Source organism: Semicossyphus pulcher, unplaced genomic scaffold (genome assembly GCF_022749685.1).
Source record: "Semicossyphus pulcher isolate SPU_LCO1_2020_fin unplaced genomic scaffold, fSemPul1.0.p SCAF_13, whole genome shotgun sequence".
Lineage (NCBI taxonomy): Eukaryota > Metazoa > Chordata > Actinopteri > Labriformes > Labridae > Semicossyphus > Semicossyphus pulcher.
The window spans coordinates 794,853-810,000 of NW_027211637.1; the positions used below are offsets into that span (position 1 = coordinate 794,853).

The following is a 15,148-nucleotide window of genomic DNA, read 5'->3' on the forward strand; positions in this document are numbered from 1 at the left end:
CACAGACAGACACTGTTTCATGTTGGTCCTCTGTCTCTTCAGCAGAGAGTCCACCGAGAGACCGCAGAAGAGGAGGAGGGGCTGCGAGGAGGAGAGCAGCAGTCTGTCTCCATCGGGGAAACATCTGTAGAAAGTTTGATCACCATGGACGCAGCACACAGGTCAGTGTTTGTGTGCGTCTTGCACAGGCTGGACTCTGAGAGATGAGCTCTCTGCGACAACTTTGACAGTCAAGTCATTTTTGAGTGAAGAGGAAAATGTTCATTTGAGTTTGATGAAGAAATAGAGGAAGAACAAGGACAACAACTGGGAACACGACAGCAGCAGGGACAGGGTCAGAGGTCAAACACCTCTGATCCACCAATGACAGGAGGGATGAGCAGGAAGAAGAGAGTGACAGAAGAAGACATGAGCATGAGCTGTGGACACACTGAGACACAGGACTGTCTGAAGGAGGGAGATGTTGACACATGAGAAAGAACCGAGCAGAGAATGTTAGATATACTGTGTCGATGGTGTCGTGAGACTTGTAACGTTCAGTTTGTCAACCGTCGTACAGAAGAAGAAGAATAAACTCTTACTCTTCTGACCATTAGTCTTACAAACTATCTTTCTGGTTGTTGTTGTTGTTGTTGTTGTTGTTGTTGTTTATTAACTCTTGTTTCACCGTGTCTGTCATCAGTCTTACAAAGGGATGGGGAGGAAACGAGACGAGACCTGAGAGGAAGAGGCACAATCCACTGCAGACCACCTTACAGAAAAAGGTAAACATACTTTAATTCTGTCTTATAATCAGAAATCTTAAACAGTGATCGGGGAGGAAACAAAGAGGAAATGAAGAGGAAATGAGGAGGGAACGAGGAGTGAACAAGGAAGAAATGAGAAGGGATCGAGGAAGTAATGAGGAGGGAACCAGGAAGAAACAAAAAACTTGAAATGAGTCCAGACCAGAGAGGACCAGAGGAGACAGCGTGTGAATCTCTCATTTCAAGAGAGGAACAGTGAGTTTTAATTCTGTTCGATGTCATTACTGAAGTTATGAACTGTTATCTTCCTCCTGTTTAAAAAGAGGAATCTGCATTTACTGATGTTCAGTCTGCTCTTTATATGCATTCTGTTAAAATCCATTGTTGTTTGCAGAGATTATTGTCTATTAAATATTAAAGTTTATAAAGAAGAGTGCAGCTGTCTGTGTTAGATTTAATGCTGTTAAATTAGCATTTAACCCTTTGTGTCTTTGTTATGATCACATCCACCTGCTTTACAAATAAGTTTCATTAGAGTTCTTTATTGTTCTACAAATGTAACTTTAACAGCTGAAAGAAGTAACCTGACTACAGTCTACAGTCTATAAATCATTTTTATGGACACAAATGTTTGCTGTTTTAATAATTAACTCTAACATGAAATGGTGAGGGGCCGCACGGTGGTGCAGTGGTTAGCGCTGTTGCCTCACGGCTAGAAGGTCACTGGTTCAAACCCTTTCTGTGTGGAGTTTGCATGTCCTCCCCGTGCGTGCATCCCGTAGGTGTGGGTGTGGGTGCGAAGGGTTGTCTGTCTCTATGTGTCAGCCCTGTGATTGACTGGCGATCAGTCCAGGGTGAACCCCACCTTCCACCCAATGACAGCTGGGAGAGGCTTTCAAACCTTCATAATGAAACACAACATAAAGTCAACAGGTCATTCCCCAATATGAATCAGTCAGATTCTTACTGTGGAAATAAGAGTAACCTTAAACTAATTTAAGAAACAATACCTCACATGTTTAATGGCGCACGCCTGCTGATTATTATTTACCAGGTATTGAACTGGATGCGGTACACAGTTTACTGTTAGACTGCATGCTTTGCATTTTTGAGGCCCCAGGTTTGATTACCAGCATCGTTATGTTTTAGGGACGAATACATTATTAACCAAACTGAACTATACTCAGTGATCATAATTATCCTACATGTAGGTGAATCATTAAAGAAGACAACAAGGCATTTTCTGATGACACAACTGAAACTTGAAAACTGCATGGTCTGCGTGATCCGGCCCATTTAAAGTTATTTTAATTGGTTAAAAGGACTTGTTGAGCTTCGCGGCTTCACCGGCGCTGAACTCTGGGAATAAACTTACAGAGGCAATATTCTCTTTAGCCCTTCTGGCATTTTTATTTGGGACTTGGTGAGACCTTACATTTTCCCTCGGTCATGAACTCTGAACCCCACTTACAGGACAAGCCTGGGCGTGGCCTAAACAAAATGTAATGACATCTGGCCTGCAGACCTGCGACCCACTGTGGTGAAAACAAAACACTGCACCTCATCAAACAGCAGCACCATCACACATTGTACAACAAATACAACCAAATAAAAGTCTCGTAACAGGAGTGGTTGGACCATGATGTGTCCAAATACGACCCTAGAATGAAACATAACCAACCTTTCAGTTATAATGAGGTAAATTTTAGGCCTGATTAATCTTTAAACTTTAAACACTCTTTGGCCGCAGTTATAATAATTGGGTTAAAAAAACATAAAGTTTCATTAAGGCATATCTTTGCTATATCCAGTGACATAAAGTTAAAGGTATTTCTATATTATAATTGATGATTAACATAAAAGCAGCCGTACACAAACTGGGCGATACATCTTTAACAAACAGCAGTCAGGTCCTGACGGCCGATCACTTTTTGCCTCGCCGGAAATCATATATTCTGCCTTCAAAATAAGAGAGTTGTCGACTAGATTTATGTCCTTACAGCCGTTACCGTGGGTTTAAAGTGCTTATTTAATATTTTACTTAATAAAGATCAGTGTGGAAATCGATTGGTTCAGGAGTGTTGTTTACGATCTGTGAATCTTCATAGACATGCATATTAGGTTTTACAGTGAAAGTCACAACAGGAAGACGTGTTTGTCGTTCTCTGGTTAGCTTTACAGCAGTCTCTTGTTTGAAGAGGCGCTTTCCAGACTCACGCTTCATTCATCGTTTGTCTTTATTTACCGGAGTCCGCGCCTCGCCCGGTGTGTTTGAAGTCTACAGGCCGGCATGTCAGGCTCAACGCCCCCGCCTCCCCCGGCGGAGGCTGTGGGAACAGAGAGCTGCTTTCCCCCCGGATACAAGCCTTTCAAACCCGAGGAGCACGGCCTGGAGCGCGGGTTCCGGCTCACAGCCTTCTCGGACCTAAAGGGATGAGGCTGTAAGGTCCCGCAGGAGGCTCTGCTCAAACTCCTGGCGGGACTGGAGGCGGACCGGGCCGACGGGACAGGGAAGGCCGGAGATCAAACGTCGGAGTTCGGTCAGCAGCTGTCCGGCCCCCGCCTCGGTAGGAAACACAGCCGCACTGCTCGCCTTCATGTCCCGTACATGTAGTCAGAAACCCCGCTGATAACGTCAGCTAGCTAGTTAGCCTGGTCGTTGCTAACTATGCTAGCTTGTGTTCACTCATATGGCAGCTCATTTGACAGATGGACACTTAGAACAGTTTGTATTTGATAACTCAAACTCTGCTTACCAACATGTTAGCATGATCTCATTTAATTACAGTCATAGGTTTTCTGTACGCTAATCGGAAATGAATATAATAGATATTAGTTAGCTATGCGTGTTCATTATGACACACCAGCTCTGTGAGTGGTTAAATAACCGGTCTGTGTGGTCATGAATGATTCAGCAGAAATGTCAGGGAAGCTTTCCGTGCAAAGTTCAGACTGTTGGCTAATTATTTCTTCTAGTTAAGAAGTTTCACAACCATGAGTCAAAGTGTTGTACTTAGTTTACTACCTGTGAGAGGGTTAACTGCTTGTAGGGAGTGGAAATCATTGTATGTGGTTTGATGGCTAATCACAGAGAAACTGTGATGTTTAAACATGAAGTGCAGTCACATGTCAGATCTGTAATAAATACTACCTGTAATGATAGACAACGTCCATACACACACCTACCTACTACACTAAATATGTTTGTCTGTTGCAGTGCTGTTGTAGTGGATTGCAGATCATCACACAGGTGTGTTTCCCTCCTCACTGTGATGCGTGTTCGCAGGTGTCGGGATGGACTGCTGTGTGATCCCCCTGAGGCATGGAGGACTCTCCCTGGTCCAGACCACAGACTTCTTCTACCCCCTGGTGGAGGACCCCTACATGATGGTGAGTTACTGTCAGGTGTTTATTACCTCCCTGAAGCTCTCACACACACAGCCTGCTGCTGTTCACCGGGAAAGTCTGCAGGAAGTAAGGCTGTCCAACCACTGTGACATACGTGATGAAATACTCCTCAGCTGATTACAGTAAGAGCGGGGAGCACAAACATATCAGCAGACAGCCACACATGATCAAACTATACAGGAAGTGATTTTTATTATTATTATTATTATCTATAATGTGTGAAACATAGACTGTGGTGTGAGAGGTAGTTATCAACTCCAGTTGACCAGATGGTGTTCTCAATTATATGGAAAATCTGGATGAATTGGGATTACTATAAAACCCTGAATGCACCGTGTAACGTTTATTATTATTCTATTATTATTATTTTTAGATATTAACTGCACAGTTAATTAAGACATTGTCAAGTGCAATACTCAAATCACTGAAGCTGCAGTTTTTAATGACGGTAAATGTGTGACATAAAGTAATGTGCTGATTTCTGAAGTCCTGTAGAGCTGCAGCGACACCTGGTCTACACATCTCTTCCTTGAGATGTAAGAAAACGTGTGTGTACGTACAGACCCTGAATGTCACGTCATCATGCAGCAAAAATAAAACTTTGTATTCTGTGTTTTTTTCTTTTTGTTTTTTTGAGCGCTTTTGTTTTGACAGTTTTTATTGTAAGTCCACGAGACCCTCAGCTGCTCGTTTGAATGGTCACCTGTGACACCGCGAGAAACGGGTGGACGGTTGGTGGAATACTATTTGACTGTAAGGGTTAATTGTTTTCTATTTCTGTGGTTTCAGCACAGATTTGTTGCTCATGTACCGGGGTAAGGCGATAGCAAGTTAACTGTTTCTGTTTGGATTTAACGTGTCAGATGAAGAACGTGTACCGAGCAACGTCCCTGTTTAGGCGTCACTGAAAGAGTGGTGCGGTCAATCTCATTAATAAGGAAAACAAAAAAAGATGTTTTGTTTCTGATTTTCTGTTCAGTACGTTTGTTTTTTTAAAATGATTTCTTTAGTGGGATTTTTCCAGGTCCATACATTCACTTAGATATCTTAACACAACTCTCTCTCCCATCTGTCTGTAAGTTACAGTCGTAGTACGCAGCAATGTACCTCGTTCTCTTTGAATAGTACAGAGGCGGATGGGGACTCACTGGACAAAAGACAGAAGAAGAAAAAAAGAGATTAAAAAGGAAATAAATACAGATTATGAACTAAATACTCTTGAACTTAATGTTGGGGCGCATCTCCGTGATACTCAGGAGAAAAGAAAAAAACATGAAAATTCAGACAAACGATGGTCGTACGATGTGATATACATCATCCATCCATCCAAAAATTCCCTGTTGCAACCTTAAGACAAAGGTAATCCTTCCCTTAAAAATATAATGTCCGTCCACTCGTCCACAGTAGGTTTTTCTGATTTCAACCGCTTCCTAGTAACGGCTTTCCTGCCGGCGGCGCTTAGAATCAGAAATAAATATTTGTCACTAGAGGACACACGTTCCAACGATAGTCCAAATACAAACACTCAAACTTATATATCTATATGAAACACTTTCTCTGAACTGAATGAACCTCTTACGAGAAAGGAACCGATAATGAACCAGACCAGAATATAATGCTTTGCCTCGAGGCTCCCACACTGTCTCCAGCATACGGAACAACTGGTGTAATGCCTCTTTTGAGCTGGTGGTAAAGAACCTAATGAGGTTTTTCCAGCTAAGCTCTCACCACAGTGTTGAAGTTTTTTATTGTTTTTCACACATGTTCTCCCACTCTCTCATCTAGAACTAGGTCTCCCTCCCTTTCACATTTTTGTTTAACATGTAGTGAGTTACATTTTGTTTGCTGTAAACCCCTTTAAAGTTTCGAGATGGTTTTCTGCCTTGAACCTGAGACACAGGCATCTGTAAATACTTTCAATGAAATGTTATCCCAGTACACTTTATATCCTCCTTCCTAATCTCATAATATGCTGACACTCGAAGAAATCTGTAACAATCCTCATTCAAGCCAAACTGCCTCTTCAGATGTTTACTGCCCCCTTATTCAAAATGTGCAATCCGCTGTTCATCCCTGAGCTGTCCCCCCTTTAAACGTCGTGTCCCAGCCTTCAGGCACGAAGCCTGGATCACACGCACACCCCCTCAAAACGTGCACAGCTTCTCTTCACAACTGTTTCCCAAATCAGTTCACTGATTCATCAACTCCTTATCCCCAGTTGCAGCTTGTGTTATATACATGGAGTTATCACTGCACAGCCTTTAATGAAATGTATGGACGGATGGTGCACAGGAGTTGGACACTCATCTACATTTCATGTTTGTTAAAGTTATGAAAGTTGCAAAATAAAAGTGGATCACAAGACGGTTTGAAGCTCAGTGATCGGTAACATTCAGAGAACTTATTTCTGTGTTTTGACAAGTGTCTCTCTCCCTGTCTCCCTTTCTTTCCGCCTGTCTGTCTGTCTGTCTGTCTCTCTGTCTTTCTGTCTGTCTGTCTCTCAGGGCAGGATAGCGTGTGCTAACGTCCTCAGTGATCTTTATGCGATGGGCATCACAGAGTGTGACAACATGCTGATGCTGCTGAGTGTCAGCCAGAAGATGAACGAGAAGGTAACATCGTCTGTGTTTGTGACCGTCCAGCAGACGAGTTGACTTTGTGTTCCCGGTTCTCATCCACTGACCTCCACTCTTTACAGTGAGTGATGTATGTGTTAGACTTTAGAGTCTTTACGTGTGTCACCTGTGTGTGTGTTTGACACAGGACCGTGAGCGTGTGATGCCGCTGATGATTCGAGGGTTTCGTGACGCAGCAGAAGAGGGCGGGACTTCAGTGACGGGCGGTCAGACGGTGATCAACCCCTGGATCATCGTAGGAGGAGTCGCTTCAGTCGTGTGTCAGCCCAACGAGTTCATCATGTGAGTCCTTTAAACTGTTCGTACTCACTGGAACGCCTCCTCTCATACACCGGCGAAACATCTGATCTTGTTTAAAATCACCTTCCCTCAGGTAGCTCAGCTTCATTAGGAGATTTCCCAGAATGCATTTCATCAGCAGCAAACAGAGCGTATTGACCTTGTTGTTGCAGCCAGCAGTGGAGATAATAATATCCTGCTAATGAGCCTGTTTGTTAATGTGAGGCCTCAACATGTCCCTGTGACCTTCTTCTCAGCAGACATGTTGGCTCTGAACAAGCACAGGCCTCATTTTTAAGTGTTACCTGCAGCTCAGTTAATACTTCCACCTGCGCCCTCTGCTGAGACGAGTCAGAGGCTTTGTTCAGACTGCAGGTAAATCTCATTTGTTTCTCAAATCACATCGTTAAGACGGACCGTCAGAGCCGTTCGACAGGTGCAGGTGATCAGATCAGATTTTTATAGACTTCACCGACTTAATCTGCTGTGGTAAAAATGTAGGCAGTATTAACGAGCTGGTGACACAGCTGAATCAGGAGAATCATCTTTACTTAACACCAATCATCCGATAGTTCTTTGTCTTTGTAGTTTATCAAAGTTTTCTTTAGTTATTATTATAACACCACTTTTAGTTACATGTAAATATGTGGATGTGTCTGCCTGTCTGCCTGTCTGCCTGTCTGCCTGTCTGCCTGTCTGCATGTATGAATGTATGAATGTATGGCAAAAATATCATCTCAGCGCAGACAAAGCCTCGCGACCCCCAGCGATCTTTGGCGCCCCCTAAGGGGGGCCCGGACCCCAGGTTGGGAGCCACTGCTCTAAACTGGTGCTGTGAGGTTTCAGTGCAGAAGGCCTCTGTCACACCAGACAAACTGAGAGTTGGACTTGTGACGTTTTGACTGAGGCGCTGCAGTCTGACTGAAATAACCTCCAAATGTGTCTTCAACCAAAGCTGTTATCTGTTTATTATGTTGCACTGAAATTCTATTATAATTATTTTAAATATTATGTAATTATTTGCATGTTTTACATTTTATAGAAATTCCAAGAAAGGACCGATTACATAGCGAGTTGAATCAGTGATGAAATATTTGGCAGTTGGAGCCACAAAGACACGTTTGTTCCTCTTATTCCAACGATCATCCAACCAGTGAAACAGTGTGCATTAAGCCTCTTGTACAGCTTTCATACAGTGACTCCTGTGAAACGGAATATCTCCAACTTGTTTTATTAGCTCAGAGCGACAGCACAGGTTTCTTTAAGGACGCAGGTTTCTGGAGTCTAATGTCATTTTTAACAAGTTAGATGTTAATTGCATCGTGCATAGTGCTCTATTTCCTGTCAGATGGAGGAACGTGTAAACTTTAGTTGACCAACACTTTGTGTGTCTGCTTCCAGGCCGGACGGAGCCGTCCCGGGCGACGTTTTGGTTCTGACCAAACCTCTGGGGACGCAGGTGGCTGTGAACGCTCACCAGTGGCTCGATCAGGTCGGCTCCACGTCCATATGGTTATTATATTCTATTATAATACTGAATGTTTCTGTGCTCACACTTCCTGTCTCTGTGTTGACATCTCACAGCCTGAAAGGTGGAACAAGATCAAGCTGGTCGTCACCAAAGAGGAAGTCAAAGAGGCCTATCAGGAAGCCATGTTCTCCATGGCAACACTAAACCGCACAGGTACACCACCTATACATCTCGTATTAACTGAACCTACCTGGGTCTTCTTATTACCTGCTTTAGTCCAGTTGAAATGTTTCTGACTCCTCCATCTTCACGTGTGTGTCTGAAGCGGCCGGCCTGATGCACAAGTTCCAGGCCCACGCTGCCACAGACGTGACGGGTTTCGGGTTGTTGGGTCACGCCAACAACCTGGCAGCACAGCAACGAAACGAGGTGGCCTTCGTCATCCACAACCTGCCAATCCTAGCCAAGATGGCTGCCATCAGTAAAGCCTGTGGGAACCTGTTCAACCTGGTTCAGGGCACGTCGGCAGAGACGTCTGGTAGGATAAACACAAACGTGTTATCTTGTCTGTATTTACCCAGATTCCTCTCAGCCTCTGATTCCTGCTAGCTTTGTCTCTTTTATTTATTTATATGTTGTGATGTTTTATGTCTCCGTCGGTACTTTTGTTATTCATATGAAACATTTTTATTTCATTTGTTGCGTCCCATCTTGAACAGGACTCAGGGGCAGAAGAGATGTAGTTAATCAATGACCTCTTTCTGATTAGATATAGGATTAATACATTTTACAATAAATATATATTTGAATTAACGCTGTCAGATAGTTGTTGTTTGAAGTATATATTTTTAAAACTTAAAATCCGTCGTCGTCCTCTTCTCTTCAGGCGGGCTGTTGGTGTGTTTGCCCAGAGAGCAGGCTGCGAAGTTCTGCTCGGAGATGAAGAGTCAGAGCTGCGGAGCTGGGGGTCAGGGGGCGGCGGGCGGGGCCTGGATCATCGGAATCGTGGAGAAAGGCGACCGCCGCGCTCGCATCATTGACAAGCCTCGCATCATCGAGGTTCCACCACGAGGAAGTCAGGCGGCAAATCAGGACAACAACAGCCCCGCTCCGAGCCCCAACCTGTCGTAGACTCTGCCCCCCCCAACACTGGTCCTGTGTGTGTGTGTGCGTGTGTGGGTGTGTGTGTGTGTGTGTGTGTGCGTGTGTGTGTGTGTGTGTGTGTGTGTGCGTGTGTCCGTGTGTGTGTGTGTGCGTGTGCAGTAATGTGGCTGTCTATCAGCTGAGAGCAAATTATGACGGACAGCTTTCCTACCATTATTTATCCTCCTGCGGGCGGAGCTGCTGAAATGAGAAAAGTGTTGATGAATTCCTTCTAAAATCAGGGTCGTGTGCTGTGTTCCATAGAAACAGGAGACTTTCTATAATTTATTTAAATGCAAAAAAAAAAAAGGTTTCTGGAAAAAAATTAGTCTGACTTCTTCAGAGAAAACATTCCAAATTATTTCTGTGTGTGTGTGTCTGCGTGTGTGTGTGTGTGTGTGTGTGCTTGTGTCTTCGTGTGCGCGTGTTAGTGAGTATTTTATCATCGACGGGGTGCAGTGCTGAGGGGAGGTTGATGATGTTAATGTCTTATGTTGATGAATGTATCTCATGGAAAAGAATTGATCGGTCTTGGCTCCGCCCACACAGTCCAGAGGAAGGCTTGAGCAGCTTCCTCTGGACCAGCTGGGTCTGGGTTCAGACTGTCCATCTGTCAGCGGATTGGCTGTCCAGCACAGAGTCCCTCCCACCCTTCCTCTTTATGAAGCTCCTCCTTTAAAACCCAGCCGTTGGGGGCGGGTGGAGTGGATGTTTGCCTTTGGATCGGGGTCGGACTTTCCCTGCTGGAGGCCTGAAGCTGTGTCTGTTTGTAGATTTCTGCTTTTCACAATCAATAAAACCATCATCAACTCAGACTGACGGCTCTTTGATATAATGTGAACAAACATTTTGATTAATTACATACAATAACTTTAGTTTGACAACTTCCAGTCATCCAGAGAAACTGAGTCATAATATACTTATACAATCATAATAATAAAAGCTTTACCAGATAGTCAGCTGATCTACATAATGTATTACTCAATAATTTTGTGTTTAATCAAACGGCCAAAGACTAAAACGAGACGGTGTAATTCCTCCTTTAACCAGCAGAGGGCACCACAAGATTAAGGTCCGGAGATAAACGTAGAAGAAGAAATGCGGAAGTGTTCACGGTGTAAACAATCCAGTCACCGCAGTAGATTGAAATCCTACATTTGAGTGTAAAACGGTAATGTTTTTGAAAGAAACTAATCGTTGTATTAATACTGGAGCCATTTGGCCGATATTTTAGATTTACACGCTTCAGATATGTGTTTGTGTCAGTGAATAAAATGTTCATCTTTGACTTAAATTTAGACGATAAAAGCCCAAATGTTTCTCCTCTGCGCTGTCGTTTTCTACCACACTGGTTCAAAAATAAAACTGTTTTGTTGTGTGACTTGAGCAAGCTAATGTTGATAATTATAATATGTCTACTTCAACGTGAGAACATGCGCTGTTTTTCTGCTGTGTCAGAGTGCGGGCTGTGTGCGGGCACCATGCCGTATCTGGGCGGTGAGGACACGGTGCGGGAGCTCAGGAGAGCTCTGTCCAACCCAAACGTCCAGTCTGACCAGCTGCGCTACAGGAACACCATCCTCAAAGTCATCAGGTAGGACGCAGACAGGCAGGTAGTGGCCGTTCATCAAGCCGGATTCATCTATCAGGGGTCCTCAGGGCAAACACTTGCTGCTGGGCCCCTGCTGACCCCATCTCCCTCATCCTACATTAAATGCCTCATTTTAACTACATGGAACAGGACGACTGAACTCGTCTCCATTTCTGTTTTATTTTGGAGTTTTTAATGAAATTCCACATGCTGTGAATAGTGCTGTACTATAGTACTGCTGTTATGGTGTGTGGGTGTAAAAAATATCCTTTGTATTGCAATGTTATATTTTAGGATACTGTACTGCTCCTTACAAACTCTTGGACTTTGAAAGATGACATGTTTTTACTGATGTAGGCAAATGTTAATGCTAATGTGATGTTGGCAAAAAAGAAGTGCTGTTATGTTGGAAGTGAATTATACGAATGCAGATGTCACTGCTGCGATTACAATATTTTTTAAATCAGATTTTCAGAGTTTCTTTTATCATTAGAAAATTCTTAAACTTAAATTAAATTTAGGCAGAGCCTTACTTCTACTGTCACATGAATTGGCATGTCATATATTTTAACTGCTGCCCACACAGCCAGACCACGGCAGCTTTATTATTTGTAGAGCAGACTAAGGTAGTCAATTAATTGATTAGTCAGTCGAATATGTTTGATCAGTAAGTCACATAACACATAATTGGTAGGTTAAATATGTAACCCTTATAATTCAGTCCTGGTTGATTGTGCAGCACGCCTGCTTACCTAGGTAACTGCAGGTGTGGCTTAATATCAAAGCAAACAATCAGTGAGCAGCTGGTGTTTCTGTTTACAGAGCAAACTCACATTATTCTAATAAAGAGGTCAGTCAGCAAATATTTCAACCACACCCTGAATTCATCCTGCACAGCAGACCAAACACACTCTCACCTGTTCAGAGACCAGAAAATAGTCTATAATAGTTATAATGCAAATAACTGACGAGAACCAGAACAGATCTCAAGTTTGCACCCTAAAAGCTCCACTTTCTCTCTCCTCCTTCCTCCTCCCTCCTCCCTCTCCCCCGTCCTCTCTGTCTCAGGGCGATGTCTCAGGGAGTGGATGTGTCGGGCCTCTTCAGTGAGATGGTGAAAGCGTGTGCCACAGTCGACATAGTTCAAAAGAAACTGGTCTACGTCTTCTTGTGTTCCTACGCTGCTTTGAACCCAGAGCTTTCTCTGCTCGTCATCAACACGCTGAGGAAAGACTGTCAGGATCCAAACCCCATGGTCCGCAGCCTGGCCCTGAGGAACATGACCAACCTCAGGTGAGGCGCTGCGGCAACTGTCTCAGCAGCCTGTGAGTACTGGAGTAACGAGGATTATGACTGTGTGTCTCAGGTTACCCAGTCTGGTGGAGTACGTGGAGCAGCCTCTGACAGCCGGACTCAAAGACAGAGCAGCTTGTGTGAGACGGGTGGCCGTCCTCGGCTGGGCCAAACTGCACAACCTCCAACCCACCTCTGAGATCGGTACGATGTGTGGAAGCGGTCTTTCCTGTGTTGAAAAAGTAAAGTTGGATAAAGTTTGTGATTCAGCATCGTTTTGGTGAACAGTAAGTCGTCAGTATTCGGGTCAACAGAAGTAAGCAGAATGTAGAAACGGGACAAAATGAAAACTTTTGAGGATGTTTTTTTTGAATGGAACTTCAAACCTTTGTAGACTTCACATTACAACAGTGTCACGTTTTTATCACATGTGCATGATGCAGTAAAATCTTTGTTATAATTACTCCATCTGATGCAATGAGGAGGAAAATGAACCAAAGTTTATCACTGTTGGTCCTGCCTTTAACACGACCACCAAAGAGAAATCCAAACGTGTTCGTCACTTCATAACTTCAGAAGGGTTCTTCTGGTTCATCCGCACTGATTTGATCCTCAGTTCAAACGGTGTCATGAGTCTGACAGAGTTACAGGAGATTAAAGATGATGCTCATTGTCCAAACTGTTCAATCTTTTTGTTCTTTGATGCTTTAGTTAAACTGGTCCTTTGCCTCCATCCCTGATTCCTCTGTCCATTAAAGTTTCACATGTTGCAGGTTACTTTTACTTGTTCACTGTGAAACAGAGTTTATTAAGTGGATCTTATAAAACAAATCCATGCTTGATTGTTCTGCAGCTTTAGGATATGTGCATGATTCTGTTTAACACAACCTTGAATGCTTATAGAGAAAAACACAGCAAATGATATTTCCTTTGTAACATGTGGAAACACATTATGTCCAGTCTCTGCAGATGTTCAGCATGAGTCTGGTTCTGCTCGAGGTTTGTGCCTGTTAAAGGAAGTGTTTCTGTCTCTGTGCTGGATGCTGCTCAGAGCTGCTCGTGTGATTCATGTCGGTCTCTCTCACAGAGGACGCTCTCGAGCTGCTCCGTCTGTAAAGTGTCTGAGATCACTTTGGTTATGATTTGCTGCTGTACACATAACATTTGATTGATTGATTATGTTTCCATGACATTAGAATTTCTTCATCTTCAGATTCTGCACAGAAACAAGAATATTATAAGGTGACCAATAGATATTATATTTATAATAAGGAGCTGATTTGGCAGCGTGTTGTTTAATAACAGCTGGGCTCAGCTATCGTTAATGTGTTCATGCCTGAGTGTTCTTCGGGTTCTTCAGATGCTTCTGTGGTGAACGAGCTGTACAGCCTGCTGAGGGACCCCGACCCGGTGGTGATGGTGAACTGCCTCCGAGCTCTGGAGGAGATCCTGAAGGAGGAGGGAGGAGTCGCTATCAACAAACCCATCACCCACCACCTGCTCAACAGGTAGAGTCCCAACATCCAGGAAACATGTCACTGAATGTCAGATCAAGGTCGCCTGTTTCTGCGGTGGGGACTATTTTCTGGTCCTCCTTGTTAGAATGATCTTTGACCTTTAATTGCTTTTCCTTGTAACAGCCTTCTGATCAGAGGAGGAGAGGAAATGAGACTCTGTTGCTATTTTCAAGCAGGCTGTATTTAACTGTAACCTTATTAGGACCTGCTGAGGAGCCTGTGAGAGAGGAGCATCACAGTGTTTTATATTCAGTCAGTGTGTAACTGGAGCTTTGGTCTGCAGCGCTGAGCCTCTCTCTCCCTCTCTCTCTCTCTCCCCCTCCCATTTGTCTACAGACACTTAATCAAATCATCCCGGCCATTTGCCTCCCAGTTCTTCCTGATAGATTTCTCTGTACGTCTGTGTTAGCAGGAACGCTCCACAGACCGAGAGAACAGAGAGCTTCTGCTTCCTGCTGAGCACACCAGTCTTTACGAACAGCTCAAAAACATGAAGAGTCGACAGTCTACCTGCTCACTGCTTTTTACTGAGCCCGACCAAACATGGCCGCCCTACTAATATCAGCCATACTCCTTATTATTCATCTTCTGTTTGGATTATTGGCCATGACTCCTCTCACACAATACATGTACAAAATGCATCAGTCCTTGTGCATAAATCATGATGTGATGTGACTGTGTTCTTTTAGTCTTTGTCCTTGAAATCCTAAAAAATGTGATTAATTTCCTTAAAAAATCTACACAGACAGAGGTCACAGAGGTCACAGAGGTCACAGGGCGCACAGAGCTCACAGAGGTCACAGAGCTCACAGAGGTCACAGAGCTTCAACAAACTTTCACATAAATATGTTAAAAGCTGGAACAGGTCACAAGACGTGAGACTTTGATCTGTGGAATTATTTCACAAAGTCATAGTTTTGTTTCGTTCAGTGTTCACAGCGTTTTAGATTCAATGATAGGAGTGTGTTAGACATAATCTCCAGCACCAGATGTGTGATTTAAATGTTGAAATCTTCTCTTAAACTTGCTCCCACCTCCTCAGTTTCCCTCTTCGTACATAATTT

At 43.7% G+C, this 15,148-nt stretch overlaps 2 protein-coding genes across 2 annotated transcripts in view; both read left to right on the forward strand.

The window, feature by feature from the left end:
• Window positions 1–2,925: 2,925 nt before the first annotated feature.
• sephs3 (selenophosphate synthetase 3) lies at window positions 2,926–9,683 on the forward strand. The gene is made up of 8 exons (XM_069659749.1): window positions 2,926–3,313; window positions 4,033–4,136; window positions 6,659–6,766; window positions 6,918–7,072; window positions 8,471–8,561; window positions 8,654–8,753; window positions 8,866–9,078; window positions 9,427–9,683. Exons 1-8 carry the CDS (start codon window positions 3,037–3,039, stop codon window positions 9,669–9,671), a joined length of 1,293 nt encoding a protein of 430 aa, XP_069515850.1. The 5' UTR covers window positions 2,926–3,036; the 3' UTR covers window positions 9,672–9,683.
• Window positions 9,684–10,592: 909 nt separating this feature from the next.
• Window positions 10,593–15,148, forward strand: part of ap4b1 (adaptor related protein complex 4 subunit beta 1) — a 17,513-nt gene continuing 12,957 nt past the window's right edge. Inside the window, exons 1-5 of the mRNA XM_069659747.1 lie at window positions 10,593–10,854; window positions 11,142–11,277; window positions 12,343–12,567; window positions 12,641–12,771; window positions 13,928–14,075. Of these exons, the coding sequence (XP_069515848.1) occupies window positions 11,165–11,277; window positions 12,343–12,567; window positions 12,641–12,771; window positions 13,928–14,075 (617 nt within the window). The 5' untranslated portion in view covers window positions 10,593–10,854; window positions 11,142–11,164. The remainder of the gene's footprint in view (window positions 10,855–11,141; window positions 11,278–12,342; window positions 12,568–12,640; window positions 12,772–13,927; window positions 14,076–15,148) is intronic.